Source organism: Cervus canadensis, chromosome 18 (assembly GCF_019320065.1).
Source record: "Cervus canadensis isolate Bull #8, Minnesota chromosome 18, ASM1932006v1, whole genome shotgun sequence".
NCBI classification, from domain to species: domain Eukaryota; kingdom Metazoa; phylum Chordata; class Mammalia; order Artiodactyla; family Cervidae; genus Cervus; species Cervus canadensis.
Window position 1 is genome coordinate 23,826,321 of NC_057403.1, and position 27,857 is coordinate 23,854,177.

Below are 27,857 nucleotides of genomic sequence, written 5' to 3' on the forward strand. Positions count from 1 at the left end.
TACGAAGATAGTAAAGACTTCCCAGGTGGCTCAGTGGTAAAGAATCCGCCTGACAAGCTGGAGACACAGGTTCCATCCATGGGTGGGGAAGATCCCCTGGAGATGGAAATGTCAACCCACTCCAGTATTCTTGCCTGGGAAATCCCATGGTCAGAGGAACCTGGGCTACAGTTCATGGGGTGGGTCACAAGAGTCAGGACTGAGCGACAAAACAGCAGCAACAACTAAGGTAGTTAACATACGAAGTTAGGCGAAAGACACAGAATTTTAGGGTTGTGTTACTTCTGGAGGGGAATGGACTGGTCCTTCTTATCTGGTACACAGATGGCTCCTAAGTTGGGTGGTGGAGACATGGGTGCTCCTGACTTATCTTTTAAAACATTTGAACTATTTTAATATAATACAAGTTATATTACATTTGTAAAAAGACATGTGAACATCAAATGAGAAAAGAGAAGGTAGTTAAAGTACTAAGCCCCATTCTCTACACTTCTCCCCAGCCCCACACCCAAGCCCTTAGACAAGCTACAGCGATTCTGATGTTACTGCTAGGTGGACTCAAGGGAAAGGACTATCAGATGCTGTAGCCTGCACCATACGTCCTCCTATTTAGATTTGTGGAGGGATTGTTGTTCCGCCACTCAGTTGTGTCCCGACTCTGCGATTCCATGAACTGCAGCACGCCAGGTTTCCCTGTCCTTCACCGTCTCTCAGAGCTTGCTCAAACTCATGTCCACTGAGTCAGTGATGGCATCCAACCATCTTGTCCTGTCGTCCCCTTCTCAATCTTTGTCAGCATCAGGGTCTTTTCTATTGAGTCGCCTGTTTGCATCAGGTGGCAAAAGTATTGGAGCTTCAGTTTTAGCATTCCGTTCTTCCAGACAATTGACTGGTTTGATCTCCTCGCAGAGGGATACTGACTGATTTTTACTTAACTCAAGCATGAGTTAGATGTAACTTTGTCAATCACATGGCAGTCTCTGTTCTAAAATCTCTGTCCAGTGTCTTCTCATACATGCAATAGTCTCTGGGGCAGGGAGTATCATTTCCTAGCTGAGTTGAGTTCAGTCGCTCAGTTGTGTCCGACTCTTTGCGACCCCATGGACTGCAGCACGCCAGGCCTCCCTGTCCATCACCAACTCCTGGAGTTTACTCAAACTCATGTCCATTGAGTAACATGAGGCTTAAGTAGGACCATTATCTGCTGAAGACCCCACAGCAAGGTATTAAGTGGGGTCTGCAAGTGACCCCACTTACAAACCAGCACACAAACAGACAGGCCTTTTGACCAAACAGTTTTTTATTGAAAGACCGTAACACAAAAGCAAGCTGGAGAAGGTGGGGAATAAGAAGGTGGGGACCCTCCCCCAGACTCTACTCTGATTCCCATGAATATCAGGGAGGGAGATAGGAACGCAGAAAGGAAAATAAAAGAAATCCTGAACCACCAGGCTAGCCCTGCTCCTGGCCCTGGATCCCGAGTCAGAGCCAAGGGCCAGGGATGGAAAGAGGGATGCTCTCCATCTGCCAGATTATCTGCCAAAGTCCACCCTGCCTGCTTTTAGGCCTCCAGGAGCTTCCCCAGGAAGCGGAGGTTGAGGATCTTGAGCTGTTCGTCAAGGTCCATGCGGACAATGCCATCCTCGCCATCGATGCTCAGCAGGACACCTGTGGCTTCCCTATCCTCACCCAGGATCACCTTCACCTGGAGGGGGACAATACACAGGGTCAGGGGCCATGGCAGCAGCCCCATGCCTCCACGTCGCCTTGCCCTCCCTTACCTTGTTGTTCTTGGTGGGGGTGATGGGCTCCAGGTGCTCACTAGAGATGCTGACGACCTTCTCACTGTCCTTCAGGTACACAGAACACATGCCTCCCTGGGGGTGGGGAGAGCCTGGTCAGCCTGGCCAGCGCCCAACACAGGACTGATACTTCCCTGCCCTCAAGGGACACAGGATCAGGACTCATTCTAAGAAGTCACTTCCCAAGGTGACACAGAGGCAGGGAAGGGGAAGGCTCGGCCTGGTCCCAAGGCCTGGGGTCTGTGGTGCAGAGGGGATGGGGGGGCAGGGTGATCAGACCAGCAAGAAAAGCATCTGCATGAAGCTAACTTAGGGCAAAAGGGAGACTGCTGCTCAGGCCCTTCACTCGTGTCCCACGCTGGCCTCAGCTTCTCCCTGACACTTGCTCCTCCTCCTGGGCCTCTGTCTCAAGGATGGCCCCAAGGTCCCTGGCCTGTCCATTTAGGCTCCTGAGGCTAAATCAGGCTCTCTCCCACCTCCCTCCTTCCCACAGCCCAGTAGTGCAACCTGACCTCCCCCTGGGCTCCCAGCCCCTGATCCAGTCTGACCACACCTGATCCGACTATGACACAGCAGCAAGTGAGTTAATTCCCAACCACACATCTGATTCCATCCCTGCTGAGATGCCCACCCACCAGTGTCCTCAGGACACAATCCAAGTTCTCCAGGCTGGCATGTAACCTGCTCCAGCCTTTCCTCTGGCCTCATGACTCACCTTCCCCCTTGACTCTTTAAGTTCTAGCCACAATGAATAGACTTCAATTACCCACATGTGCCAGGTTTTCCCTCCCCTCCAGGCTTCTGCACATGCCCTCTAGCTAGAGCACCCTCAACCCGCTCCCTGGCCATTTCCCTTGGTTTTCTCCTATTCATTCTTCAGGTCTCGACACAGACGTAACCTTCTCCCTGCAGCGTTCCTTGAACACTTATAACGTTGGGTAAGGTGCCTCCCCAGGGTTCACATAGCTCCCATTTCACTCTGTGCTTCCCATATCCCAGCTCTGGCCATTCAGGCTGTCTGGGGACATGTCTATCTCTCCCACTGGAATGTGAGATCTGTGAGGATAGGGCTGGAGCTGTCTTCATCTCTAGTGTTTAATTAATTCAATTAATATTTACTGAAAGGCCAACAAAGTGCCAGTCCCTCATCGAGAAACTGGGGCTACTTAGGAAGAAAATACAGACCGGGCAATCAAAGAATCACATATGGGTAAACTAAGCTTCTAGGCAGCAGGTAGATAACATGAAAAAGAATTACACGGACCTGCAAGAGACAGACCTGGGACAGCCCAGGTGTTGCTCTGAAGGATGAGTAGGAGTTAACTAGACAAAGAATGGAGGGAAGAGAGTTCTAGACAAAGGAAAGTAATGAGCAAAGGCCCTTAGGCTGAAGAGAATTCAGTGACTAGGAAGAATGGAGGGTTGGCAAAGCTGAAGCAGGGGGCGCCCATGGGTTATGGGGGTCTGGTGCTAAGCCAAAGCCTAGTACAGAGGAGCACTCAGTTCTTGTTACTGAACTGATAAAAAAGTATGTCAAAAAATAACCATACTCCTGGGTGCCAGTCACTAGATCTCCCAGGCTGATGGGGGCCATGAGCATAAAAGGCAGAACTCCCTGCCTTGTGAAATTTTGCATGCCAAACCTTTCCACTTCTACATCTCGAGCTATAAACAGCTACTAGAAGGTGTGGATAGACAGTAAGAAAAACAAACAACAATGAAAACCAGAACAAACCAGTAACCAAGAGACTGGGGACCCCAAAGGAGAGGACGCCTGCCCACCCGCCAGCTGGGGCCTTACTTACCGTGACACTGCGGATGACTCCCGTCTGCCCCACCACCTGTGTATCCAGGTAGGTGTCCCGCACCTTCACCTGGATGTCAGTGGTCACCCAGTCGCTGGAGTTCTGTTCAATGCCTGAGCCCGGCGTGTGCGGGTTGTAGCCACCAGGGGAAGGAGCTCCAGGTGTCATCGGACTGTAGCCCACGGGGCTCGGGCTGGGGCTGGCCTGTAGGGAAAAGGGGATGCGGTTGCTGGGAACAGGTCATTTGGCTTGGGTGTCCCTATAGGCCCAAGGCCCATCTTAGCCCACCACACTCAAGAACGTGTAAGTTGACCAGTACCTGATATGCCATTGGCGAGGGTGTGGGGTGGTAGCTGGCTGGGGAGTGGGTATTCTGGTAGCCTGCTGGACTTGGCGCCACCTGGTGGTAGCTCTGAGGGCTGGGGCTGGGCTGGTAGGAGCCTTGCGGGGAGGGGGCCGCATAGGGGGAAAACTGGTCTGTGTTGTACCTGCAGAGACAAGGAGCGAAGCGGGTATTAGTTGGGGGCATTAGAAGGTGAGAGAAGGGACTTCCCTGGTGGTCCAGTGGTTAAGAATCCGCCTTGCAATGCAGGGGGCCTGGGTTCGATCCCTGGTCAGGGAACTAGATCCCACAGGCGACAACTAGCTCACATGCTGCAATGAAAGATCCCACAGGATGCAACGCAGACCCAATGCACCAAATAAATAAATATTAGAAGGAGAGAAGGAGGTGATGGCAGTGAGGAAGCTTTGGCAGCGGGAAGGTTTTGGCAGCAGCTGATAAGGGCTAGCCCCAATGGACTCACATGGCTGGTGTCCCTGGAGTCTGTGGGTTGTACTGTGGGTTGACCTGCGGGGACGAGGGGTCTGGGTAGCCAGGTGTTTGGGGGTTGGGGGTGCCCCCGTAGGCCTGTGGGGATGGGGTAGGCTCATCATCAAAGGCATACTCATATTCTTCCTCAGCCCTGTTGGGGAGAGAGGTCTGTTGAGAATGACTATGGTGATCACAACAATGTAGCAAATGTCTCCAGGACAGCACCGAACACCAGGCAAAACCAAGGCAACTTCACCCTCACAAAAAGCCCCATCCAGAGGCCTCCGTTTCACAGGTGAGCAGACTTGGGAAACAGATGAGGTTGCCCGTCCAACGTCACGCAACCAGCCACATGACGACGGTCACACACTGTTTTCAGGCCCAGGTCTTAATCCCAGCTCACTACTCTGATGGGAGCTGGGGAAATTACTTTGCCCCCAGCTCCAGCAAGGCCTACCCTCCTTTATATGACATGCCTGGGGCTGGGAGCAGAGGACTCAGGGTAGGTCACACAGACCTGACCATTCCGCAGACACCCAATGGAACCACTCATGCACACGGGCACACACTCAGGGAACCCGGCCCCCAGCCCCAGCTCACCGTGATGGTGTGTTGGGGTTGTTTGGATCCCAGGCCCCACTCTGGGCAGGAGTGCGGCTGCCGTCATGCAGGGGCGTCTGAGAGCCGTAATGCGGGGTGCGGCTGCCTGGAACGGGAGAGAGGTGTGTCCATCAGTTCTGTCCTGTCTCCAGACCCCTCCACATCGCCCCTCATCCCTGTCTGCTGGAGCGCTCACCATCCTGGAGGGGCGTCTGAGAGCCGTACATGGGCGTGCGGGAGCCAGAGCCGTACATGGGCGTCTGGGAGCCATACATGGGTGTCCGCCCATAGGTCGAGGCCATGCCGCCTGGGCGCCGTGAGCCCCTGTAGACACAGAGAACAAGTGGGGTGAGCAGGGCCCTCGCACCGCCCAACAGCCTTCCTCCCAGCCCTGCCTTGGCCCGTACACGGTGGTGAGGCGCTGGCGGTCCACTGAGATGGTCTGGCAGGTGGAGTGCAGCTCCACGCGGGCAGTGGACTCCGTGGCATCCTTTACCACACCAATGTAGCCTGGTGGGGAGGCAGGAAGTCAGCGGGCGGGCTCTCCTCCCCACACCCCTCCCCGGGCCTCCACATGGCCCCGCAGGTCACCTTTGTAGGGCCCCTGGGAGATGCGCACAGTCTGGCCGATGAGCTCGTTGTCTCTCCGCCCTCGGCCCCTGCTCATGCCACCACTGCCGCCACCTGGGCTGCCAAAGCCACCGCGCTGACCTGGGAAGGCAGAATGTCACTAGTCCCCAGTCCACCCCCCACATGCTGTGCCCATAGCCAGGGTCCCTTCCAGCCCCCTCTTCGCCTGACTCCCCCCAACCTCTGGGTTAGGAGTCTCCTCTGGGGGTCCCCCACCAGAGCCCTGGGCTTTCCCTTCACAGCCCTGACCACCCTGGGCTGTCACTGCTGGTGGAGGGTTGGGGGTCGGGTCTCCCCTGGGCTGTGAGTCTCACCATGTGCAGGCCAGCCCAGAGCAGATAGTGAGTGCAGGCTGAACAACCTCCCTCCTCCACCCCCCAGACACATCCACACCCTAGATCCCCCCTCACCTCCAGCACTGGGGTGCATAGGGCTGCTGATCCGGGGGCTCATAGGGGCGAAGCCTCCTACTGTGAAGTTGGTCACATCTCGAGGCTAGGGGGAGGGACAAGAAGTGAACCGGCAGCCAGGGCCCGACTGACAGGTTCCCAGGCCCCACACATTCCACATCTGCTGTCTGAACCTGCCCAGCAGCCATCCCCCCTTCCTGGTCACAATGCCTCAATTTCCCTTTAGGAAAATTGCCACCCCTACGCCACTGTGGGCCTGTCAATCAAGAGGCAAGGAGTGGGAATACCATGTGGTCAGGGATTTAAACCCCTAGTGACATACAAACTGTAAGCCATGGGGATTCAGCATTCCATCTGCAGGGCCCTGAGAAAACCATCTCCTGGTCCCAGCTCCCCAGACCCCACATCTGATTTCCTTTCGAATACCTAGTTCTGCACAACTTCTTACAAATCCCACCTCAGGAACTGTGCTGTCCCGAGACATTCACGGGGCACCCCGACCCTTCCTTCAGGTCTCTGGCTCAAATGCCACCTCCTCAAGGAGGTGAGTCTGTCCTTAACGTCCTCTCTAAAGCAGCAACCCCCATACTCTCTATCTCCTTATCCTGGTTTATTTTTCTTCACCATCAGCCCAAGTTGTACTATGTATGTATTTATTTATCTGTTCATCTCCAGAGTAGCAGCGCTAGGAGAGTTTTTTTTGTATTGTTCACTGCCACAACCCCAGTGTCAGACACCCAACAGGTGCTCAATAAAACTGAATGAATAAATGGTTTGGTAAATAGATCAGAATCTCAAAACCGTTTTTTTCACAATTTGCCAAGGACCTGACACTGACATCTGCCCTCCTAACCCTCCACAAGCCCATTTGTGTCACTCCTGAGGCCAGGGGAGCCCAGAGGACTGAGCCAGGTAGCCAGTAGACAAGGTACCACTATGCCCGCCTCACCTTTGAGCCCCCTGCGAGCACCAGGTGGCGGGTCTTGCAGACAAACATGCCGCCGTTCTCCACCAGTTTCTTGCAGTGCAGGAAGGCGAAGCTGCGGAAGAGATGGCGAATCTCGCCTTCCCGGCCCTGGACAGGGGAAGGACAGTCAGCTCGTGGCCATGCCCCATCCCAAATCTCTCAGTTGTAACAGATGGACAAAGCTTATACTCACCGAGTGGGGGCCGTCAATGACCTTAACGATGTCCTTCACGTGGATATTATTCTGTTCTGAGTCCAGGGCCACGGCAAAGCGGTTGTCTTTCTTCCGGGTCACAGCCTGGTGCCTGACAGTCACCACCTTCCCATACATGTTCAGCACCTACAGAGGGAGGGGAGGGGATACCGAGCGGCTGAGAGTGGAGAGGGGTCATGTGGGGCAGGGCTTCCCCGCAGTGGGATGGTTCTTCCTATAGGAGACTGTCCCAAGCGCTGCAGGATGTCTAGACTTCCTGACTCTGGGGCAGGCGATGTTAGGAACCACCCCCTGGGCACCGGGTCAACCAAAAATGTCCCCCATCATTCCAAAACACCCTCTAGAAGGAGACTCCATTCTGACTGAGCATCAGGGACCTGAGATGAGCAGACGAACAAACATTAACATAATAGTTAATGTCTATCCATCACTCTGTGCCAGATGGGTGCTAAACTCTTCACACAAGACTCCACTGAGGCCTCAAAAGCTCCCTGAGATGGGTGCTGTCACAGCTCCCATTTTAGAGGGGAAATCTCAGGCCCAGAGAGAGCAAGTCAGTAGCTCAGGGTCACAAAGCAGAACGTAAAAGAGCTGAGACGTGAATCCAGAGTCCAGGGTCCTCAGCGTTTATACTCTGGCTGCCACACCTTCAGTGAGGGGAGGCAGACACCGGCAGTGCCCAGCCCTTAGCCAGCACCCAGTGCCCAGGCACACATCTGACTGCAGGGGTTCGGTCACACTAACGCAGCATGTGCCGCTGTTACCGCCTCTTCACAAAGCGTGACACTGAGGCACAGCGAGGGTACCTGACGTGCATTTGCCCGACCGATGTCACACAGCGGGCCCTGCATGACAGAGCCGGGTCTGCACCTGGAGCAGTCTGGGTTCTCAGCCACCTTGCTCTGCCACCTCCCAGGATGAAGAGCCGGAGGGAGAGGAGGCCCCTGCGTGCAGCACACACACCTGGAAGGTCTCCCGCTCCAGTCGCACGATGACGCCCACGGTCTGGGGGTCCAGCTGCACCAGCTCCCCCCATTCGTGCTGGCCCCCGACATCCACACCTGATGCCGTCTCCGAGCAGAGCTGCAGGTCCCGGGGGAGCACCTTCAGCTGTAGGAGATGGGAGTGGGTGAAGCAGGGTCCACGCGGCTCGTTGGCCTAGGTCTCCTCCGTGCACATCCACCCGGCTCCCGGCCCCCCACCAGCTACCTCGTGCATGGTGAGGTCAGAGAAGAGGATGACGAAGTTCTCCTCCACCCGCACGATGAGGCCTGTGTCGCCCTCAAACCGACCAGCGATCACCTTCACGTGGTCCCCCATCTTGAAGTACTTGCGAAGTTCCTGGGCTGGGAACTCCAGCATGTCCTGGGGATGGGGGTGAGGACAGCGAGCAGGTTAAGGAGGTCACCACAGACCATCAGACTCCACTCCATATTCCCAGAAAGTCCAGGCCACAACCCACGCCAGGCTCACGGCCCCAACCGGAGACCATCTCAGGCCACTGGGACCACCCTCAGCCTGCCCCAGAGACCCAGGATATCAGCCTGGACAAGCCTTAAGCCTGGGCCATCCCCAAGACATATGACACTAGGCTACAGAGACCTCCTCAGACCCACCTGGAGACAGCCTCACCCTAGACACACACTGGACAAGTGTCTGGACAAGTGTCAGACGCACCCACCCCCAAGCAAACTAAAACCAGTGACCTCAAGAATATTCCATGGTTTCATCATGCTCTCAACCCAGCACGTACACACGGGTGGCATGGCCCCACCTTGAGGTCCTCGTGCTTGGGCATGATGGTGATCTTGTTGCCGTCCACGCTGAGGATCTTGCCCTGCAGGTTGATGAGCTCGCCCTCGCACACCTCCACGTTGTCCCCGGGCTGGAAGTTGTGCTCCCGCTCCTTCCCTGTGGGGGCAGACACAAGGCTAACCTGGGGGCTGCTCACCGTGGGCCGCCCTCTCCTTGGACTGGGTTACCAACTGTGACCTCATACCTGTGCTTTCAGTCACCACCTCCAGGTCGATGCCCTCTGGCTGGTCCTCAAACTTCTCCAGCTCAGAGAGTGTGGGCTTCACACCCTCTGTGATCTGAGCCCCAAAACAAGAGGAAGAGAAGGAAGCAGATGAAGGTCAGTGGCACAGTCCAGCTTAATGGGCTGGAAAGCTGGTGAGGTTATTCTCCTGGGGATACTCCTTTGAGGATTACCTGGGACAAACCCAGATAACCCACTGCTCTGGGGCCTGGACTGCAGAAGGGAGAAAGCTGGGCCTCCATGCTCACCACCACCCTTAGCATGACTCCCTCTGGGACCCTTACCACAGCAGACATGGCAAAGCTCTTGAACAGAAAGCCCTTCCGGCTGTAACGGTTCCCCTCGAAGATGAGGAAGTCACCGTCGGAGGCAACGTCACCCCCCAGGGATCTGGGATTTTGTGGGAGAGAGAAGAGGGTGTTAAGAGGCTTGCTGGGCCTCAGTCTCCTCTGCTGGCAAAGGGGGAAGAGGATACGGGATGCCTGAGCCATCCCATCCCAAACAGCCACTTTGGGTGGGAGTGACCTCTCACAAAGCCCGAAGGCCCTGCCTCAATGGAAGGGTACACAGCTCCCACCCCTCTGCACTCTGCTGCCCCCTTCCCTGCTTTATTTTTAATAAAAACTCATTAACACCCTCTGATGAGCTCCTGTTTGATACATCTCCCTAGAATGGCAGCTCCAGAAGGGCAGGGACTCAGCATCTTTCATTCACTATTTAACCGACAATAGTGCCTGGCACCCTTGGTGAGTACGAGCTAGACAAAGTATCAGATTGTGCTAACAGTTAACATTCACATACACGTGACCTCACTGACTCCTCTCCAAAGCCCATGACATCAGTAATATGACCTTCATTTTCCAGGGCAGTGAGAGAATGAGGCTCAGAGAGGGTACACGATATGGCCAAGGTGGCCAAGCCTATGAGTCTAAGAGTCAAGGTTCAAATGCAGGGGTTAGGACTCCCAAGCCTGTGCTTTAACTCTACTGGCCTGCACGTGGGGTCAAGCAGGGGGACCCTCAGATCCTGCCTCATGCTGCTAGAGTGGGAAGGGAAAGCCTGTCCCCTTCTCAAAAAGGGGAGTGTGTGGAGCAGGTTGGATTCCTCCTGCCAATCACCTTCTTACGCACTGGGTGCATCTGGGGAGAGGGGGTCGAGTGTGCTCAGCTGGGCAGGTCTGGGTACTGCGTCAGACCAACAGCTGCAGGGCAGGGAAGGGTCACTCTGGTTTGTTCTCAATAAGGGGATTTCCAGTTGGGGGCAGACCAGTGCTGTAAATGAGTCCAATTCAGGCATGTGAAGTATTAATCTGGCCTGGCCTGGAGGCATTAGCCCAGCCTGGCAGATCAAAAGGCTCATTCTACAATCCAGCCTTTATCAGAATGAAAAACTGGCTGCTCACGCTCACAATGTGTTCCAGAGCAGGACCAGAGAGCAAGTGTCACTGGCTGCTTTTATTTCTCCATCTCCTCCCTGCCTGCCCTCCCCGCTGGAGCCCCCAGCAGCCCTGGGACAATGAAAACCCTGGGGTGCTCCAGAGGTCCACTCAGCTCAGGCGGGGAGGGGGGGACAGAGATGTCCTGAGCAGAAGGGGCTCTGCAGCCCCATCTGAGGTGTCCAGGCATTAGGAGATCAGGGAAAGAGACTATAAGGCCTGATGTGTCGATAAATCTCATTTCACGTGATACCATTCATCACACTGACTAGGTACCAAGTGCTATTTTGGGCACACACACATATTAATTCTTCTGAGTCTCAGTGCAGTCCTAGGAAGCAGGGGTTACTCTTACTGATCTTTGCAGCAGAGGAAACTCTGAGGCACAGGTATGTTAAATTTGGCTAAGGCTACACTGCCAAGCTAACCACTCACAAACTAAACCCTCGACAGCTCTGGGAGTCCAGCTCTACAGGAGAACCTGCAAAGGGACAACCTACACCACAGATCTGGGCACCCAGCCCAGTCCAAGGACACTCACCTGATCTTTTCTGCATCAAACAGCCTCTGTGGGGGCCGCTTAAACTTCTTCCTTTTGGCAAACCAGTCTTTCTGTGTAGGAAAAGAGACATGGATCGCAAGGTGAGGGATGAGGGCTGGGGCCACCAGCAGAGGTCAAGCACTCCCTCCCCGCCCCAAGCAGCACATCCCCACAGTACCAAGCTCATGCGGGCCTTAATGCGGTCGTAGTCGATGCGTGGGATCATCTTCAGGGAGATGGTGTTTTGACTGGGTTCCACATAATCCACCTGAGAAGTCCAGTCAGGAGGTCAGCAGGGCCCCAGACTTCCCTCCCCAACTCCAGACACAGGGAGGGCGAGGAGATGCCAGGAAAGGCCAGGGACAGAGCATGATGAGAGGAAATGAAACTGCTGACAACTCCTCCAGATTCATTCTCCAGCCTGTCTTCCCGCCAGCCTGAAATTAAGTACCCACTGACGACGTGACAACTCCACCTGGATGTCTAAAAGGCCCGCCAAACCAAGCATAACTGCAGCTAACCTCCTGATTGTCTCCAAACCTGCTCCTCTCCCCACAGGTCCCCTCCATTCTTCCTTTGGCTCAGGCACACAAAGTGGGAGGCATCCTTCACTCCCATCTTTCTGTTACACCCACACCCAACCTGGAAGCAAACCTGTCAGCTCTGCCTTCAACAATTCTGACCTCTCCTCCCCCCTCTACTACTGCGACCTCGGTCCTGTCCACCGTCACCTGCACCCCGGACAGCAGCATCCTCACTGGTCTCCCTGCTCCTGTGGCCCAATCCTGTCTATTGCAGGGTTTCCTTAGCCAGGTGATCCTTTGTTGTGGGGGACTGTCCCAGGCCTTGTCAGATGTTGGCAGCATCCCTGACTTCTATCCACTGGATGTTAGAATCAACTCACTTCCCAGTTAAAGCCACTAGAAATGTCTCCATTCTGTGTGAAAGGTCCCCTGGGGGTGCCCCTGCTTGAGAATCAGGCTTCCCTTGGAGCCTCCCATCTTACTCCAGTGAAAGGCAAAGTTCTTGGATGGGCCACAGGCCCCACTGTCTCCCTGAGCTCACCTCCTGCTACTCTCACCCTCGCTCACTCCGCTTCACCCAGGGATGGTGCTGGCTCACATGCTGCTCTCTGCCACACCTCTTCCCTGAGAACTTCACATGGCTCACTTCCTCACCATCTTCTGATCATTACCTAACACTCATCCAACTCCCACAGAAAATGGTCCTCCATTTCCTATGTGTTCGCAACAAAGTCCAGACTGCTTCACCTAACCTGAGTGGGGTTCTGCTCTCTGACTAATCAGGGGGCTGGAAAGGATAAAGCAAACGGAAGGGAGGATACAACAGAGAGCCCTGGCCTCCTCAGCTGCCCCAGCCCAGCCCCAGGCACCTGAGCAATGTCATCCTTGTAGATGCCCCGCTTGAGGCGGACCCAGGATTTGGGTTTCAGGTTGGCCACCTCCTTCACCACTTTGAGCACATCCGTCATCTCCTTGATGGGCACCATCTGCTGGTTCCAGTAGCCGAGCCGCAGGTTGCCCACACCCTCGATGGCCTGCTTCACGTGGGTCTGCTTGTAGGCCTCCACGTAGATGTAACCCTTCACATGCTCTGGTGCCACCACCGACTTGATCTGCAGGGGCTGGAGGGCCAAGTTGGCGGGCACAGACAGTGAGACAAGACTGCCAGCTCAGCAAGCTCTCTTCCAGGGATTTATCCCACAGAAACATGCTGTGCAACGACCCCATCACAAGGATGTTCACTGCAGTTATTATCGTAGAGAAAAAAGGTGCTTAGAGGTTAATTTACACCTGTCAACACCAGCTTAAAAATTTTTTCAAATCAATAACCTAAATTTCCACCTTAAGAAAATAGAAAAGAAAGAGGAAATTAATCCCAAAGCAAGCAGAAGAAAGAAACAATAAAGATCAGACTGGAAATAAGTGAAACAGAGGTTAGAAAAATAGGGAAGACCACTGAAGGTGGTTGCTTGAAAAGATCAACAAATTTGACCAATCTTTAGCCAGACTGACCAAGGGAAAAAAGAGAAAAAACTCAAATTACCAAAATCAGGAATGAAAGAAAGGACATTACTACCAACCAAACCTAGAGAATTTTAAGGCATACTATGAATAGCTGCCTGCCAATAAATTAGATAACCTAAATGAAATGAACATTTCTTTTTTGTAGAAAAACATAAACTACTACAACTGACTCAAAAAGAAATAGAAAATCTTAACAGACCTATACAAGGTAACGATTTTGAACTAATAATCAAAAAACACACACGCACACCCACCCACTCATCCAAAGCCCAGGATTAGATGCCTTCACTGGTGAAATTTACCAAACATCTAAAAATTAACACCACTCCTTCACAAAAGCTTCCAAAAAAATAGGAGGGGGACATTCCCAACCAGTCCTATGAATCCATTATTACTCTGACACCAAAACCATAAGAAAGACAACATAAGAAAACTACAGACTAAATCCCTTATAAACATAGATGCAAAAACCTTCAATGAAACAGAACATTAAATCCAGCAATATATTTTCATATGGTATGTGAACTGCATTTCAATTTTTAAAAAAGCACTAGATTGTTTCAGTATTATTCCTAATAGTGAAAAATGGAAACAACTTTACATTTCCTGGGCATGGAAAGATGATCATGGTGCTGAGAAAAGCTCTCTGCAGAATGATACGTATATAATACTATTTTATTTTTTAAAATACCTATTAGGTATTAGATATTTTAATATTCATTTAAATATAGAAATTCAAGTTTTTATTCTATGTTTTCCTGGTTTTGACAATACACATACCGAAAATGGGGCTTCCCAGGTGCTGCTAGCGGTAAAGAATACACCTGCCAATGCAGGAGACTTAACAGACTTGGGTTCAATCCCTGGGTCAGGAAGATACCCTGGATGAGGGCATGGTAACCCACTCCAGTATTCTTGCCTGGAGAATCCCATGGACAGAGGAGCCTGGCGGGCTACAGTCCATGGGGTCACAGAGAGTCAGACAGGACTGAAGTGACTTAGCACACAGCACATTTTTCAGGATGCAGAGAAGATGGGCTGGAAAGACACACAAGATCGTCTGCTCAGTCCCTCAGTCATGTCCCCACCATGGACTCTGGCCCGCTAGGCTCCTCTGTCCATGGGATTTTGCCCTCGAGAATACTGGAGTGGGTTGCATTTCCTCCTCCAGGGGATCTTCCCAACCCAGAGATTGAACCCACATCTCCTGTGGCTCCTGCATTGGCAAGTGGATTCTTTACCACTGAGCCACCTATGAAGCCAAGGCACACAAATCAACAATAATTACTTCTGGAAAACGTGACTCGGGTATGGAGAGATTTTGGCTTTTATGATATACATGTACCACTTCAGTCCTATCTCAAATGGGGTTACTAGAATCTTGCCCAGGGAACAAAGCAGAACTCTGAGCACATTTCAAATCACGATCTGCACATCCTGCGACTGTCCACTAGTCCCACTGACACAACCCACTGCTCGCAGGTAAAAGCAATGCACTCGGTCTAACACAAATTACATTCAGTGAGAAAGTTACCAGTCAGCACGACTTGGTTCCAAAACTAACAATTACGCCTCTGAAAACAATTACAAGTACCGAACACAGGCTGTAGAACAAGCCCTGGCTTACAGTTGGACGTGTTCAAAGATAACTTAATTCTAAAGGTGCTGAGGTGCAAACAAGGGGCGCAGAGAGGGGAAGCGGCTTGATCAAGGTCATAGACTGAGGAAGCTGCAGGGGCAGGGGTTCAAAACTCAACAGTCTAAAGACAGATCTGTGCCATTCCTGCAGCATCTGCTGCCCTGCATGCAGTCGGCATTACTTCACATTTTGTGTGCTGCATGTAAGTGGGCCCTGAAGGGGCAGGGACCAGCTCTGGCATGGTCATTGCTGCACCCTCGGCATCTCTGAATGCTGGGACCAGCCCAGAGGAGGGGCTCAATGGACTCTGGTAACACTGAAAAAGGGAAGGAATTCTCCTGACAGGCCTGTTCTGTGATGCACTTAGCCACACTGCCCTCTGCTAGGGCTCTCAACCAAACAGTAAGAGGGTGACAGCTGCCCACCAGGGTGGGTGAACAGGAAGAACTCACTCTCAGGCAGAAAAGGCTCAGGAAGCTAGATGGCTGCCTTTCATAGGGGTGCAGGGAACTCTGCCAGAAATGCAGAGAGAATGAAGACAGCACCTCGACAGGCACAAAAGAACCCTTCAACCCAGACAGGGGTCGTTTTCCAGCTGAAGCAGCTCCCTAACAGGCAGTGCTGCTCAGCCGGGGCACCTGGTACCCCTGAACCTGCTCTGTCTCTCACACTGAGGCTGCCTGCCTATCCGACTTACCGTGTCTGTGAACTGGTAGGCAATGAACTTGCGCATCAAGGAAATGGCTGTGGCCCGTTCCTCCCCAATCTGGAAGAATAAAGGCAGGCTTAAGAGAAATGACAAGATGGAGAACAGGACACAGAAAAGTGGGCAGGAGAGAGCAGTAAGGAAGACAGACTCAGGGCGGGCAGGATAGGGGTATGGGATTAAGAGCTACAAACTACTATGTATAAAATAAAATAAAGCTATAAGGATATACTGCACAGCACAAGGGACACAGCCAATTTTTATAATAAGTATGAAAGCAGTATCTTTAAAAACTGCAAATCACTATGTTGTACACCTGAAATTTACATAATATCCTAAGTCAATTACACCTCAATTAGAAAAATAAAGAAAGACAGTGTCATCGGGCAAAAGATAAAGTAAGAGAGCAGGAATTTTCCTGGCTGTCCAGTGGTTAGAAAGGACTCAGTGCTCTCACTGCCAGGGGCCTGGGTTCAATCCCTGGTTGAACTAAGACTGCACAAACTACACGGTGTGGTAAAAAAAAAACACAAAAACAAACCAGGAAAGAGAGAAGAACAAGAGAGATGGAGGGGTTAGAGGGCAAGAGGCATAGACAGCAAGAAAACCTCACTAAGTGAGGGAGAGGGGAGGGGACGAAGAGGGTGGGGGAAGGAGAGAGAAGGACGTAGAGGCAGAGAAAGAAGGACCAAGAGACTGACAGGTCAAGGAGACTCGGGAAGGACAGAAGGTGAGTTCCCCTGACAAGGCCGCTTCTCCAATCCTCTGCCTCCCTCAAGCCGTGAGGCCAGGGCACACACCTTACATTTGACAGTCCACAGATTGGGATCCCTGACAGGAGAGGAAAAAGAAGCCCTTTAGTAAAACTATCTCCTCATGGGAAACATACAAGTCACCACACCCACCCCTCTTCCTCTCCCTCCACACCCTCTCCCTTCTCCATCCTGCCATCCATAGGCAGAAGGAAGGAGAGAGAAAAGCGCCTACTTGCCATTCCCTTCTTTCCCCACCAGCCACCACTCCGTCTGTGCAACTCTGTGACCTGATTCACTTCAGGGAGTGAGCCATGTTGGAACATCACCCCATAAAAATTCCCACCTAAGCCCTCCTGTCCACCCTCTTACTTGACTCCTGGGAGCAGCTGCTGCTGGGTGATGTCATCCGAGAGCTCATCAGACCCTCCATACACCCTGGAGAGAAAGGGGCAGTCAGGCAGGAAGGGGTTTGACAGACCCAGACCCTTCTAAGAGACCACATGCTCCCAGCCCCACCCCGGCCCAGCACACGCCCTTACGTCTCTCCCACAGATGACTTGGCGTATTTCTTCATGTAATACTCGCCCAGTTCTTCTTCTCGCTGGTCCCTGGGGTATGTGAGAGAAAGCAAATGAGAATGGAAGGTTGAGGAGAGAAGGGTGGGCTGACCTGCCCCCAGATCTCCCCATGGAAGCCGGTCTCACCCTTTCCCATCTCAGCTCACCTCCAGAGGTTTTGCAGGCGGCGAGCCCCAGACCGGTCTTCATCCAGGACAACATTGTCGATGTTGGAGGCTGCAAAGAAATGGGCAGACAGGGTGAGTAAGGGGAGATGAAGAAAGGGGGCCTGGAGAAAGCGGTGGGGGATTGGGGGTCAGAGTTGGGTCCTGGGGCAGGAGACACCTCACTGAGGATAGCCCCACCCCCAGCCCCTGTTCTGGCCCACCAGCATCCTGCTCTCGGTGACCATTGGGGGTGGGGCCCAGGAGTTGGGGACACCCAGTTGTTCATAGCCACTCACAACCACTGTCTAAGCACACCCTGAACTCCGTCCCACGCCACTCACCCAGCCCTTCACCCCTGCAGCCCACAACACTCACACACACACGCACACATAAACACACACATACTTTCCCAGGCCAGATCTGGCCCCAGAAGCCCCTGCCTGTGGACCCTGCATGAGGCAGAGCCCCCAGGGCTGGACAGGGTCAGGGGTGAGGGAGGGTGTCACGGGCAGGAAGGAGGAGATGTCAGGATATGGGAGAAGGGTGGGGAATCACACTTTTCAAACTCTTACCTTCAATCTCTTCTACTTGGAGGAAGAGGAGGAGGTGGTGGTGGTGGTGGTGGTGGTGGTGGTGGTGGTGGGCGAGGGCAGACAAAGTATGAGCCAAATTATAGCAGCGAAATCAACCAATGGGTTGGGGAGAGGGGAAGGGAGGGACACAAGAAGGTTGAAAATCAAAAGTAAAGGCCAGGCACCAGGTGGTTGGGGGAGAAGCCGAAATGTATGAGGCGCACAGAACGGAAAATAACAGGGAAGGGGTGGCACTGGCCCAAGAAGTGGGGGGTATCTTGGGATACAGCCTGCCCCCCACCACACAACCCCCAGAAGGGATTCACTGGGGCCCTGGGATCCCAGAGTCCTCTCCCCACAGCCCCCAACCCCCCAACTCATGGGCCTAAAAGGAAAAAGGTACAGAGCTGGTCTCTCTGGCAACGACAGAAAGAAGCAAGGTGAGGAGGGTGTGGGGTAGGATAGTGCAGGGGGTTGGGGGGTGGGCTCTCAAGACCCTCTCGGCCACACCCCCGGTGGTCTCCCAGAGGTGGGGCCCCCCTCACCTTTCTCCAGGATGTCCTCTGCTCCATCCTCCCACTGGTCCTCATCCTCATACTCATCATCCACATCTGAAACGGGAATGCCGAGTGGTCAGGGGTGCAGCCAGGGCAAAGGTGACCTCGTAACACCAGCTCCCAGAAGACATCTCCTCCGGACAACAGGTACTACAGACTCCCAGCTTCCAGATCAGGACACTGAGGCTCGGACAAGCGAGGGTCCTGCCCAAGGCCTCAGAGCTGCTTTAAGCCCCAGGGTCAGTTGCACGTGTGGTTCCACCTGACTCTAAAAGTCATCCCTCCCTCCCACCACCCACAGATCCATTTTAAAAACAAGATCCAAATAAGCAAGCAAAAAAGTTCCCTCCTAACTATTAAGGGAAGACTGGTACATAGTTTTTTTTTCTTTTTTTTAAAGACAAGGTTCATGGTTTGTTGGTTTTATTACTATTCTCTTACATTTCTAACAGCCAACACTTAATGTGAGGGTACCAAGTGCCCTGCCCCTCCTCTGAGTATTTGCCAGATTACTCACTGAATCTTCCTGGCCACCCTAAGGGAGGTACCACTGTCCTTCTAATTTCACAGTAAGGGATCCAAGACACAAAGAGGTCATCTAACTTGTCCAAAGGCGCTAAACTGGTACCTGAGAAGCAATCTGGCTCCAGGGTCCATGCACTTAACCTCTTCGCTAGTTACATATATTCTTTTGCATGTATCAAACACTACACTAAAAACTTAACATGACAAAAAATTCTGAAGTGTACAGAAGATGTAAGTGTTCAGTGAGTCTCCCTCCCATTTCTAAGCCCTTTCAGTCCCCTTTCCCAGATGCAACTGTGTGACCAGCTTCTAGTCTAGAGATAATCTGGCCACACATAAGAAATGCCTATAAAAAAAAAAAGAAAGAAATGCCTATAAACCCCCCCACAACTATTTTCCCTCCACACAATTTTTTAACCCATTTCTGTCTCACCCTTTCTTTAAGCAATAAGACTAGCTTGGAGCTCTTCCACAGCAGCACATGCCTCGAATGCTACCTGATTATCGGCCCTGTAGTTCATCATGCTGTTGCTGTTTAATTGCTAAGTCATGTCAGATTCTTTTGCAACCCCATAAACTGTATCCTGCTCCTCTGTCCATGGGATTTCCCAGGCAAGAATACTGGAGTGGACTGCCCTTTCCTTCTCCAGAGGATCTTCCTGACCCAGGGATCGAACTCGCGGCTCCTGCATTGCAGGCGAATTCTTTACTGCTGAACCACCAGGGAAGCCCGGAGTTCACTGTACCAGGCCCTAATCATCAGTGCACACTCAAGTCACCAAACATTTGCAGCTGCTCACCAGACTGCAGCAAGCATCTGTTCTCTTATCTTTAAGTACCTGGGGGTGAATTCCTCAGAGGGAACTGCTGGTTCTGAGGGTCCCTGCATGGTGAGTGTTAATGGGCACTGCCACATAGCTTTCCCACTGCAGTACCCAGTGACACTCCCACCGCCACTAAGTGGGTGTCCCTAGTGACCACCATCTGTGTCAGATGGCATGTTATCCACTCTCTTGATCTGAGCCCATGTGCTAAGACCTTTTCTCTAAGCAAGGACTCCCTCCCCCTCAGCCTTTGAGAAAAGGCCTGAAGCTCTCGGAGAACCAGGAATACCCAGGGCATCTCCTGCCCTTCTGTTCCCTGGTTTCCTCCCCGGTAAGAGGGTCCCAAGAAAATGAAGGGTGGCATTCCAAGTCACTCCCCTTTGCCTAGGCATAGGCAACAAGCACAGAGACAAGCATCGCTTGTACAGATGGTGGGAGTATCAAGTGGTGTGATCTTTCTGGGAGCTTATATTTGGCCAAAGGTATCAAAAAGCTTTAAAAAAATATGTATCCCCTTTGTCCAGCAGTTTGACTTAGGGATTTACCATGTAGAAAATCTGTAGGGTCTATGTTAGATGAAAAAACTGCATCTTCATTTTCACTAATCTCTAAGTATTTACATCTATCATGAACAATGGCAACAAACCACAGCAGTGTTAAGCAGTGAAGTCTGGTACTTTCATAGCATAGTATAACTACAAATACCTCAGAATATTACTCACAGTCATTGCTACTTCAAAATTAGATTCTTAACAGATCCTCCATTAAACCTTGCTTTTTCAATGTGTTAAAATAAGCAGCACATACATCACAGTGTTCTTTTTTTTGGCTGCATTGCACAGCATACAGAACTTCCCCAATTAGGGATTGAACCTACACTCCCTGCAGTGGAAGTGCAGAGTCTTAACCATTAGCTCACCAAAGAAATCCACATTACAATGTTCTTTTAATATTTAGATATCGTACTTCACTATAATTGTTTTCTTTGGAATCCTATGTAGTTTTTTTAAATGCATTTCACAACATGATTCTGAGAAGGGTTAGGGACTCACACTTCCATAGACTTCACCAGACTCTAAAAGGGGCCACAGCACAAAAAAAGATTAAGAACCCCTAGCCAAGATAATAACTTGCATATCTGTGTTTAGATATACATGGAGCTATTCACGGCAATGCTGCTCACACTGCTGAGAATTACACACAGCTTCAACATCCACCGAGAGACTGGCTCCACAAGGCACATTTTAGAATGGAACACTAAACAGCCATCAGAGAAAATATATTTCTGTGATGATGATACTAACAGTCAAAAATGTATTGAGGACCTGCCAAATGTTCAGAAAACTTTCCTTATATTTAACTGAACTCATTTAACCTAAGCTGTCTACATTATATACACCTCCACAATCGCTGAACAGAAAAGCAGTTACAGAACAGTTAGATATGATGTGGGCCCACGTAACATGAATAAATAACCACCCTGTTTTCTGAGGGCATACTGCAGGCTGGCCATTACATTTTGGGTTGCCACCAACTTGATGTGCTTTACATGCTTGATCCCCCAAATCCCTGAAAAAATCCCTGCTGAAGTAGGCAGACCTGCCCGCTGCCCTGTACAGAACAGGAAAGAGGCTGAGAGAGACAGGCAGCCACTTGCCCAGGGCCCCTGGGGAAAACAGCAGAGCCAGGCCAAGATCTGTCTGCCTCCACTGTCCTGTCTAGCTGCCTACTTCTAGGTCACCTGAGCTTTTCAGGACTAGCACAACATATTGTTAGTTTTTAAAAACATGACAATGGTATTTTAATTCTGTGTTTTAAAAGGATCTATTTTACAGGTTATTCAGAGGAATATTTGGGGGTAAAACTATGTATTTGAGATTTGCTTCAGCATCTTCTGGTAGTGGGTGGGAGTGAGGAGGAATACACAAAACCAGTGCAGCATTGAGCTGCTCACTACTGGAGGCGCACAGGGCACCATATACGGTCCTACCGCTGCGTGTCTGACATTTACCGAAAGAAAAAGTTCAACAGGTCTAGTACACTGGAGAGACAGAACCGAAGGTGGAAGTCCAGCGTCTGCTCAGCACTTGCCGGCCCTGTCACATACCAGCCTCATCGAGGATGAAGCCGCCATGGCGGGGTTTCTTGGGGGGCCGGTCGTCATCTTCCTCCTCCTCTTCCTCATCATACTCTTCCTCCTCTTCCTCCTCCTCTTCCTCCTCGGGCTCTTCCTCCTTCTCACTGCCCGCTGCACTCCGCCGCTCCTCCTCTACCTGCAGGGTCAGGGAGGGTTGGAACCAGTGTTCTGAACCCCCCAAATCCAGACACCGTGCTCTCCATCCCTAAATCTGACCTCAGCTCTACCTGGCCGATCACCGGCGCCTCTGCTCTATGAACACGCCTTTCCACCCTGGTCGGGCCTCCCTGGTAGCCATCCTATCTCAGTGACGGCACCACCATCCACCCAGCCAGTATCTGGGAGCCGACCCGGGCTCCCCCTCCCCTAGACCTCCTTGCTAGCCTCTGCCGAGCCTTGGAACACTATCTCTCCTTTAGGCTTGATCCTTGGTTCCTGTCTTTCTCTACACTATGACTCCCCCAGGCCATCTCATCCACTCCCTTGGCTGTGGTGACATCTCTGTGACAATGACTCCCACATCTGTTTCCAGTCTACACTGCTTGCCAAGGGCATCGATCACCTTCCGTAGCTAATTCTGTGGCGTCTCTGGTCCTCATCCGTAAGACTTCTCAGCCCGCTGACTTCTCCCCCTAAGGAGATGCTCTACCCTTGGTGTCTGTCGCATTGCTCTCCTGGTTTTTCTCCAACCTCTCCGCCTGCTCCTCTGCAGGCTCCCCTTACTGGGCTCACCCCTCAAATGCTGGCGTCAGCCACCAGGGTTCCCCCAAAGGCCCACTTTCCTTCTCCCTCTATGCACTCTCTCTTTCTGGCCCTTTTATCTTCCATGATCTCACTTCCTGTCTCTGTAGATGACAACCCCATCTGTCTCCAGTCCCCAACTTTCTCCCAGAACTAGACACCCTCATGTGCCAACAGCCTCCTGGATACCTTCCCCCGATGTCCTCTGAGCCCTTCACATTCACCATGTCACGAACTGGCCTCAGGGTCTTTCCCTAGACCCATGCTAGCCTCTTCTAGCTCCCGCTAGGCACCAAACTCTTGATCTTTCTACTTTCTGAACATTATCTCTTCAGTCTGTCCCTTCTCCATCCCCAGAGTCCCCTAGCCTAGGCCAGAACACTGCCCTCTAAAGTTGAATCTTTGCCCCAGCCTCCTTTCCTGTCTCGTGACCTCCAATCCCTCTTTTCACACAAATCACAAAAGGAAATGATTCATACCAAACAGTATCCTCAAACATTAACCTTTCCCTCATTAACTTCATGACTTCTCGCCATCTCCACATCAGAACAACCAATTTGGTATTTTTCTTTAAATTCACTGGAAATTTTACTGAAGAGGCACTTCTTTCGCTTTTAAACATTTCAGAAGTTAAGACTCTAAAGGTTAGCTTGTTATAAATAGGGCTCCCCAGTCGCTTAGCTGGTAAAGAATCCGCCTGTAATGTGGGAGACCTGGGTTTGACCCGTGGGTAGGGAAGATCCCCTGGAGAAAAGAAATGGCTACTGACTCCAATATTCTGACCTAGAGAATTCCATGGACTATCCATGGGGTCGCAAAGAGTAGACAGGACTGAGCAACTTTCACTTCACTTGTTATAAATAGAAAGTAACCATAAAGTTAAAAGGAAAACAATGTTAACTAAGTTCCAACATGATACTGTTGCCTCCTGCAGGCTAAGCCTAAAGCCTGTTCTCCCTGCCAAACACAGAGACTAGCAAATTTCAGAAAGGTGTTCAAGACACAGTAGCACTAAAGTGAAACTTACTTTCCATGACCCAATTAAAAGATAAGATGTGCAAATAAAAAGGACTAACTGTCTTACTAAATGATTCATTGTGGTTTCAGGTCTTATTTTTATTCCACCTAAAAGCACTTCTCATTACTTCCCACCTGGGAAGCATCCTACAGTCTTGGGAAACTATGATCTAAAACATGAATCTGATCATCTAGTCCCTTGCTGAAAAGAGCCAGGGCTCCCCACTGCCTCAGGCAAAGAACCAGCCCCCCAGCAGCCCGGTGTGGAAGTGCACGTGTGCCCGCTGCCTCTCCCTCTCGTGCCACCTCCCCAGGCCGCCCTCCTAAGCGCTAGGTCCAAACCCACCGAAGCTCTCACAGCGTGCTCTCCTAGCACTGTCCACCATCCATCCTCGGCATAAAAAGCCATCTTCCTCTGCCTCTCGCTCATACCGCTATCAAAATACTCTTTCAGGAAGTGATGCTTGCCCTCTCCCCACCAGGGAGAGTCAGGCACATTCTCTAGGCTCACAATCCTCTGGGCTTCCACCATCACAGCCCTGACCACATGAGCTAGCTCCCTGAGTGAAAGGCCCAAGACAGCTCAGACACTCCTAGGTCCTCAACACCACTCAACCCAGGGCTGGGAACAGAAGACGATTTTAAAAATAACAGCTGCCCCTCAGATAACATGGGAGTTAGGGACTCTGACCCTCTATGCAGTCAAAAATACACACATTACTTATTGGCAGCCCTCCAAATACAGGGTTTCTCAGTATCCACCATTATAAATCTCAGGATTTAACCCATCTTGGACCTGGGGTATAATATATTATTGAAAAAAAAATCCACATATAATTGGACCCAAGCAATTCAAACCCATTGTGTTCAAGGGTCAATTGTATTTGCTCAAAACAGAATTGTGACTAGCCCATAGTATCCCTTATTTTAACTCAAATCAGGACCACAGCCTGATTTCCAGGAACTCTGCATCATCGCCCAGGGTCAGTTCCAGCAGTCTTCTTTCCAAACCTGGCTCCCCATTCTCTGAGGAGACAGTTCTCACTATTATCTCTGTTACCTCAGGGCTTGAACATGCTCTGACACAGTCCATCCTCAGCATGCCCTGGAGTGAACCATCGGCTTATAAACTATCTCGACCTCAACACAGAGCTCATGAGGGAGACTGTGATCCTAACATAACAGGAACTCCAGGAACACTTGCTGAATGGATGAATAAGAAGGTCACTCAGGGACTTCCCTGGTTAAGACTCTGCCTCCACTGCAAGGGTTACTGGTTTAATCCCTGGTAATGGAACTAGGCTGAATAATAAACCAGATAACTGCCTCAATGGTGGCTCATTATTTGCCTTATCTACCTGTCTATCTAGGGCTTCCCTGATGGTTCAGATGGTAAAAAATCTGCCTGCAATGCAGGAGACCTGGGTTTGATCTCTGGGTTGGGAAGATTCCCTGGAGGAGGGCATGGCTACCCTCTCCAGGATTCTTGCCTGGAGAAGGACAGAGGAGCCTGGTGGGCTACACACAGTCCATGGGGTCGCAGAGTCGGACATGACTGAAGAGACTTAGCATGCACACACCTGTCTATTCACAGGAGACAGTTCTTTAAGGACCACGTCAACACTTGGCTGTCTAAAAAGCCGAGCCAGGGAATTTCCCTGGTGGTCCAGTGGTTAAGAATCAGCCTCAAAAAAAAAAAAAGAAAGAAAGAAAAGAAAAGAATCAGCCTCACAAAGCAGGGCATGAAGGTTTGATCCTGGTCAGGGAACCGAGATGCCATATGCCAGGGAGCAACTGAGCCCAAGTGCAGCGAACTCCTGAGCCTGCGTGCACCGGACCCTATGTGCCACAACTAGAGTCCACACTCTGCAACAAGAGAAGCCCCCATGAGCCACAGCTAGAGAAAGCCTGTGCCACAACGAAAACCCAGCACAACTAAAATAAAACTATAAAGCCCAGTCAGACCTATCTCTGGAGGTGAGGAAAGCCCTCACACTGCCCTCCTGCCTTTCCTGGTGAGAGCAGGTGGGCCAGCGGGTGAGTTACAAGACTGATGTGGGGAAAAAAAAAAAAAAAAAGCCCAATGTAGTGTTAGGGAAGTGAGACTTGCACAGTACAAACCACACTACCACAGCCAGGCAAAGGAACTGGGGATCCTGGTCTCATTACCACCAGGCTTTAACCACAAGCTCAGTGTCTTGAAGCCATGAGTCAGAGGACCAAGGACCCAGTGAGACAGCTTAAAGGAAAGGCCTTTCTTGTCATCTTCCCATTTGCCCCATTCCTATTCTGGCAAGCTAAAGGACTCCTCAAAGAGCATGACAAGGCTTGACAATCAAATGCCTGCAAGTGGGCAAGCAGGAAACATAAGTAAATGAGGCAGTTCAAGGGAAGCCTATGGCACTCTCCATCTATCTGATGTCTTCCAGAACCCAGGTTATGAAATCTTCCTTTTCTCAAATCTGCATAATGACAAATGGCAATTAATATACTCTGGGAACTAGAGAAATTCCCAGTTTTAAAGGTGAGTGTCAGGGTTTCCCTGATGGCCCAGTGGTTAAGACTTTGAGCTTCCACTGCAGGGGGCACGGGTTTGATCTGTGGGCAGGGAACTAAGATCCTATATGCCATGTACAGTGAAAAAAGGAGAGGGGGGGTGGTATGCCACTTTTTGAGCAAAGGGCTGCTGTGGGCCTCACCTGATTTTTACATAAAATTTTTTACAAGTGTTGCAACTAACTTTAACAATAAACTCATTTCTGTAACCACAGTGTCATCTCTTTGTTAGTCTGTAATCATTGCCTACTAAATGTAAACTCTGTGAAAGCAGAAATTTGCCTTGCTCCACTCTCTCTAACACCTAGGAAGTCTCTGGAACAGAGCAGAAGGTGCTCAAATATTCATTTGTTCAACAAATGAATAAATCAAAAATAAATAAGAGGCTAATAGCAGAATAAAAGAATATCTACAATCAGATATGTCCCAGGAAATGTCTCTATTTGGTTCCTAAATACTGACATTCAACAGACCCAAAGCCACAGTGATCTTTTCAAAATACTAGATCATGTGCTTCCTTTGCTCAAAAACTTCTCATGGCTTCATCTCACTCAGTTAAGGATAAATTCCTCACCACAGCCGTCAAGATCTGACATGATCTGGCTCCTGTTAGTGCTATGCTGCTCTCTGATACAGGCAAACTGGACTCGTTACTTTCTGACCACCAGAGACACACTCCCAACTTTGCTCTTCCCCCTTATGGGAACACTCTTCCTGCATATGACATGACTCACTCCATCACCGCCAAATGTCACCCTCCTCTCAGATGCACCATGGTCCTACTGAAAGTTCAACCAGGACTCCCTTGTCCCCTTCTCTTCTCTACATTTCTCCAGTGTCTTCTAGCTTAATAAATGACTTACTGATCAGCTATGTTTGTTTACCTTCACCAGAGCAAAGAAAAGATTTTTTTAAAAAAACCTGCTTTGTTTACTGGTTTAGCCCAAGGGTTAAGAATAGTGTCTAGCATGCAGTAAACACTAAAAGTATATTTCTCCAAAGACTGAGCATACCCAAAAATAAAAACTAATATTTCTTACTATGTGTCAAGTCCTTCAAAAACATCACTTGCTATCTCACTGTATCTGGAATATCCAAGGCCTCCAGCATCTGTGCTTCTGCTTGACTTGGGCTTGCCTATTTCTCTCTCTCTCCCTCCGGACAACCTGTAAGTTCCCAGAGACCAGAGCTCGTCCTGATCTTCTCTAAGCTCCCACAGGAGCCGTTCTACCCTGGTCCTGTCCCCAAGCCCCATGTCTCCCCCAGCGTCCCGGCCACAGACCTCGGCCTCCTCGCCGTCACTGCTGCGCTCGCTGTCCTCCTCCTCGGAGAAGTTGCTGTCCTCGCTGTCCGACATCTTCTGCTCGCAGGGAAAGACAGCGGCCTCAGAGCAACCCCCAGTTCGGAATCCCACCCCGAGCCTCAGTTTCCCCTAGGGTTTCCAGGGAGAAGAAAAACCCCTAAGCGCACTTCCGGCAGCCTTGTTCTAGTAACCGTGAACCCGAAAGAGAACCTCCCCCCCACGCCACCTGCCATACCTCCCGAGCTCCTAATACAGTCTCTACGCCTCCCTGGCTCCCCGCAACCCCCTGGCCTGCCACCCCGGCCTCCAACCCACCCCCTCACCGCTCTAGCGACTCCTTAGCCTCCGCTACCAGCTGCTGTTCACACGACGCCTAACTAGGATTGACGTGCCCTCTCGCGAGAATCTACCACTTGGCCCCGCCCGCCTAACGCGAGACTTCCGAGGCTCGTCCCCGATGACGTGCCTCCGGATGCCATATTGAGTGTGGCAGAGAT

The 27,857-nt window shown here is 51.2% G+C and overlaps 1 protein-coding gene across 3 annotated transcripts; it reads right to left on the reverse strand.

Annotated features, from left to right (window-relative positions):
* Positions 1-1,282: 1,282 nt before the first annotated feature.
* On the reverse strand, positions 1,283-27,776 carry SUPT5H (SPT5 homolog, DSIF elongation factor subunit). Of its 3 annotated transcripts, none has more exons than XM_043436401.1 (30): positions 27,684-27,776; positions 27,340-27,489; positions 21,714-21,879; positions 18,246-18,311; positions 17,701-17,712; positions 17,129-17,198; positions 16,944-17,012; positions 16,774-16,839; positions 16,450-16,480; positions 15,641-15,709; positions 12,650-12,901; positions 11,435-11,524; positions 11,257-11,327; positions 9,565-9,670; positions 9,242-9,335; positions 9,017-9,153; positions 8,452-8,607; positions 8,206-8,352; positions 7,222-7,368; positions 7,011-7,136; positions 6,062-6,146; positions 5,613-5,732; positions 5,429-5,531; positions 5,218-5,345; positions 5,022-5,127; positions 4,414-4,572; positions 3,927-4,095; positions 3,608-3,811; positions 1,782-1,877; positions 1,283-1,705 (listed from the first exon to the last, which is right to left on the reverse strand). In XM_043436401.1, the coding sequence occupies exons 2-30, from the start codon at positions 27,412-27,414 to the stop codon at positions 1,562-1,564; spliced, it is 3,264 nt and encodes a 1,087-aa protein (XP_043292336.1). In that variant the 5' UTR covers positions 27,415-27,489; positions 27,684-27,776; the 3' UTR covers positions 1,283-1,561. The 3 variants fall into 3 exon arrangements, with proteins under 3 accessions (XP_043292336.1, XP_043292335.1, XP_043292337.1); XM_043436400.1 differs by having other exon boundaries at positions 27,340-27,417; positions 27,684-27,762; XM_043436402.1 differs by having other exon boundaries at positions 27,340-27,417; positions 27,676-27,749.
* Between the last annotated feature and the right edge of the window lie 81 nt (positions 27,777-27,857).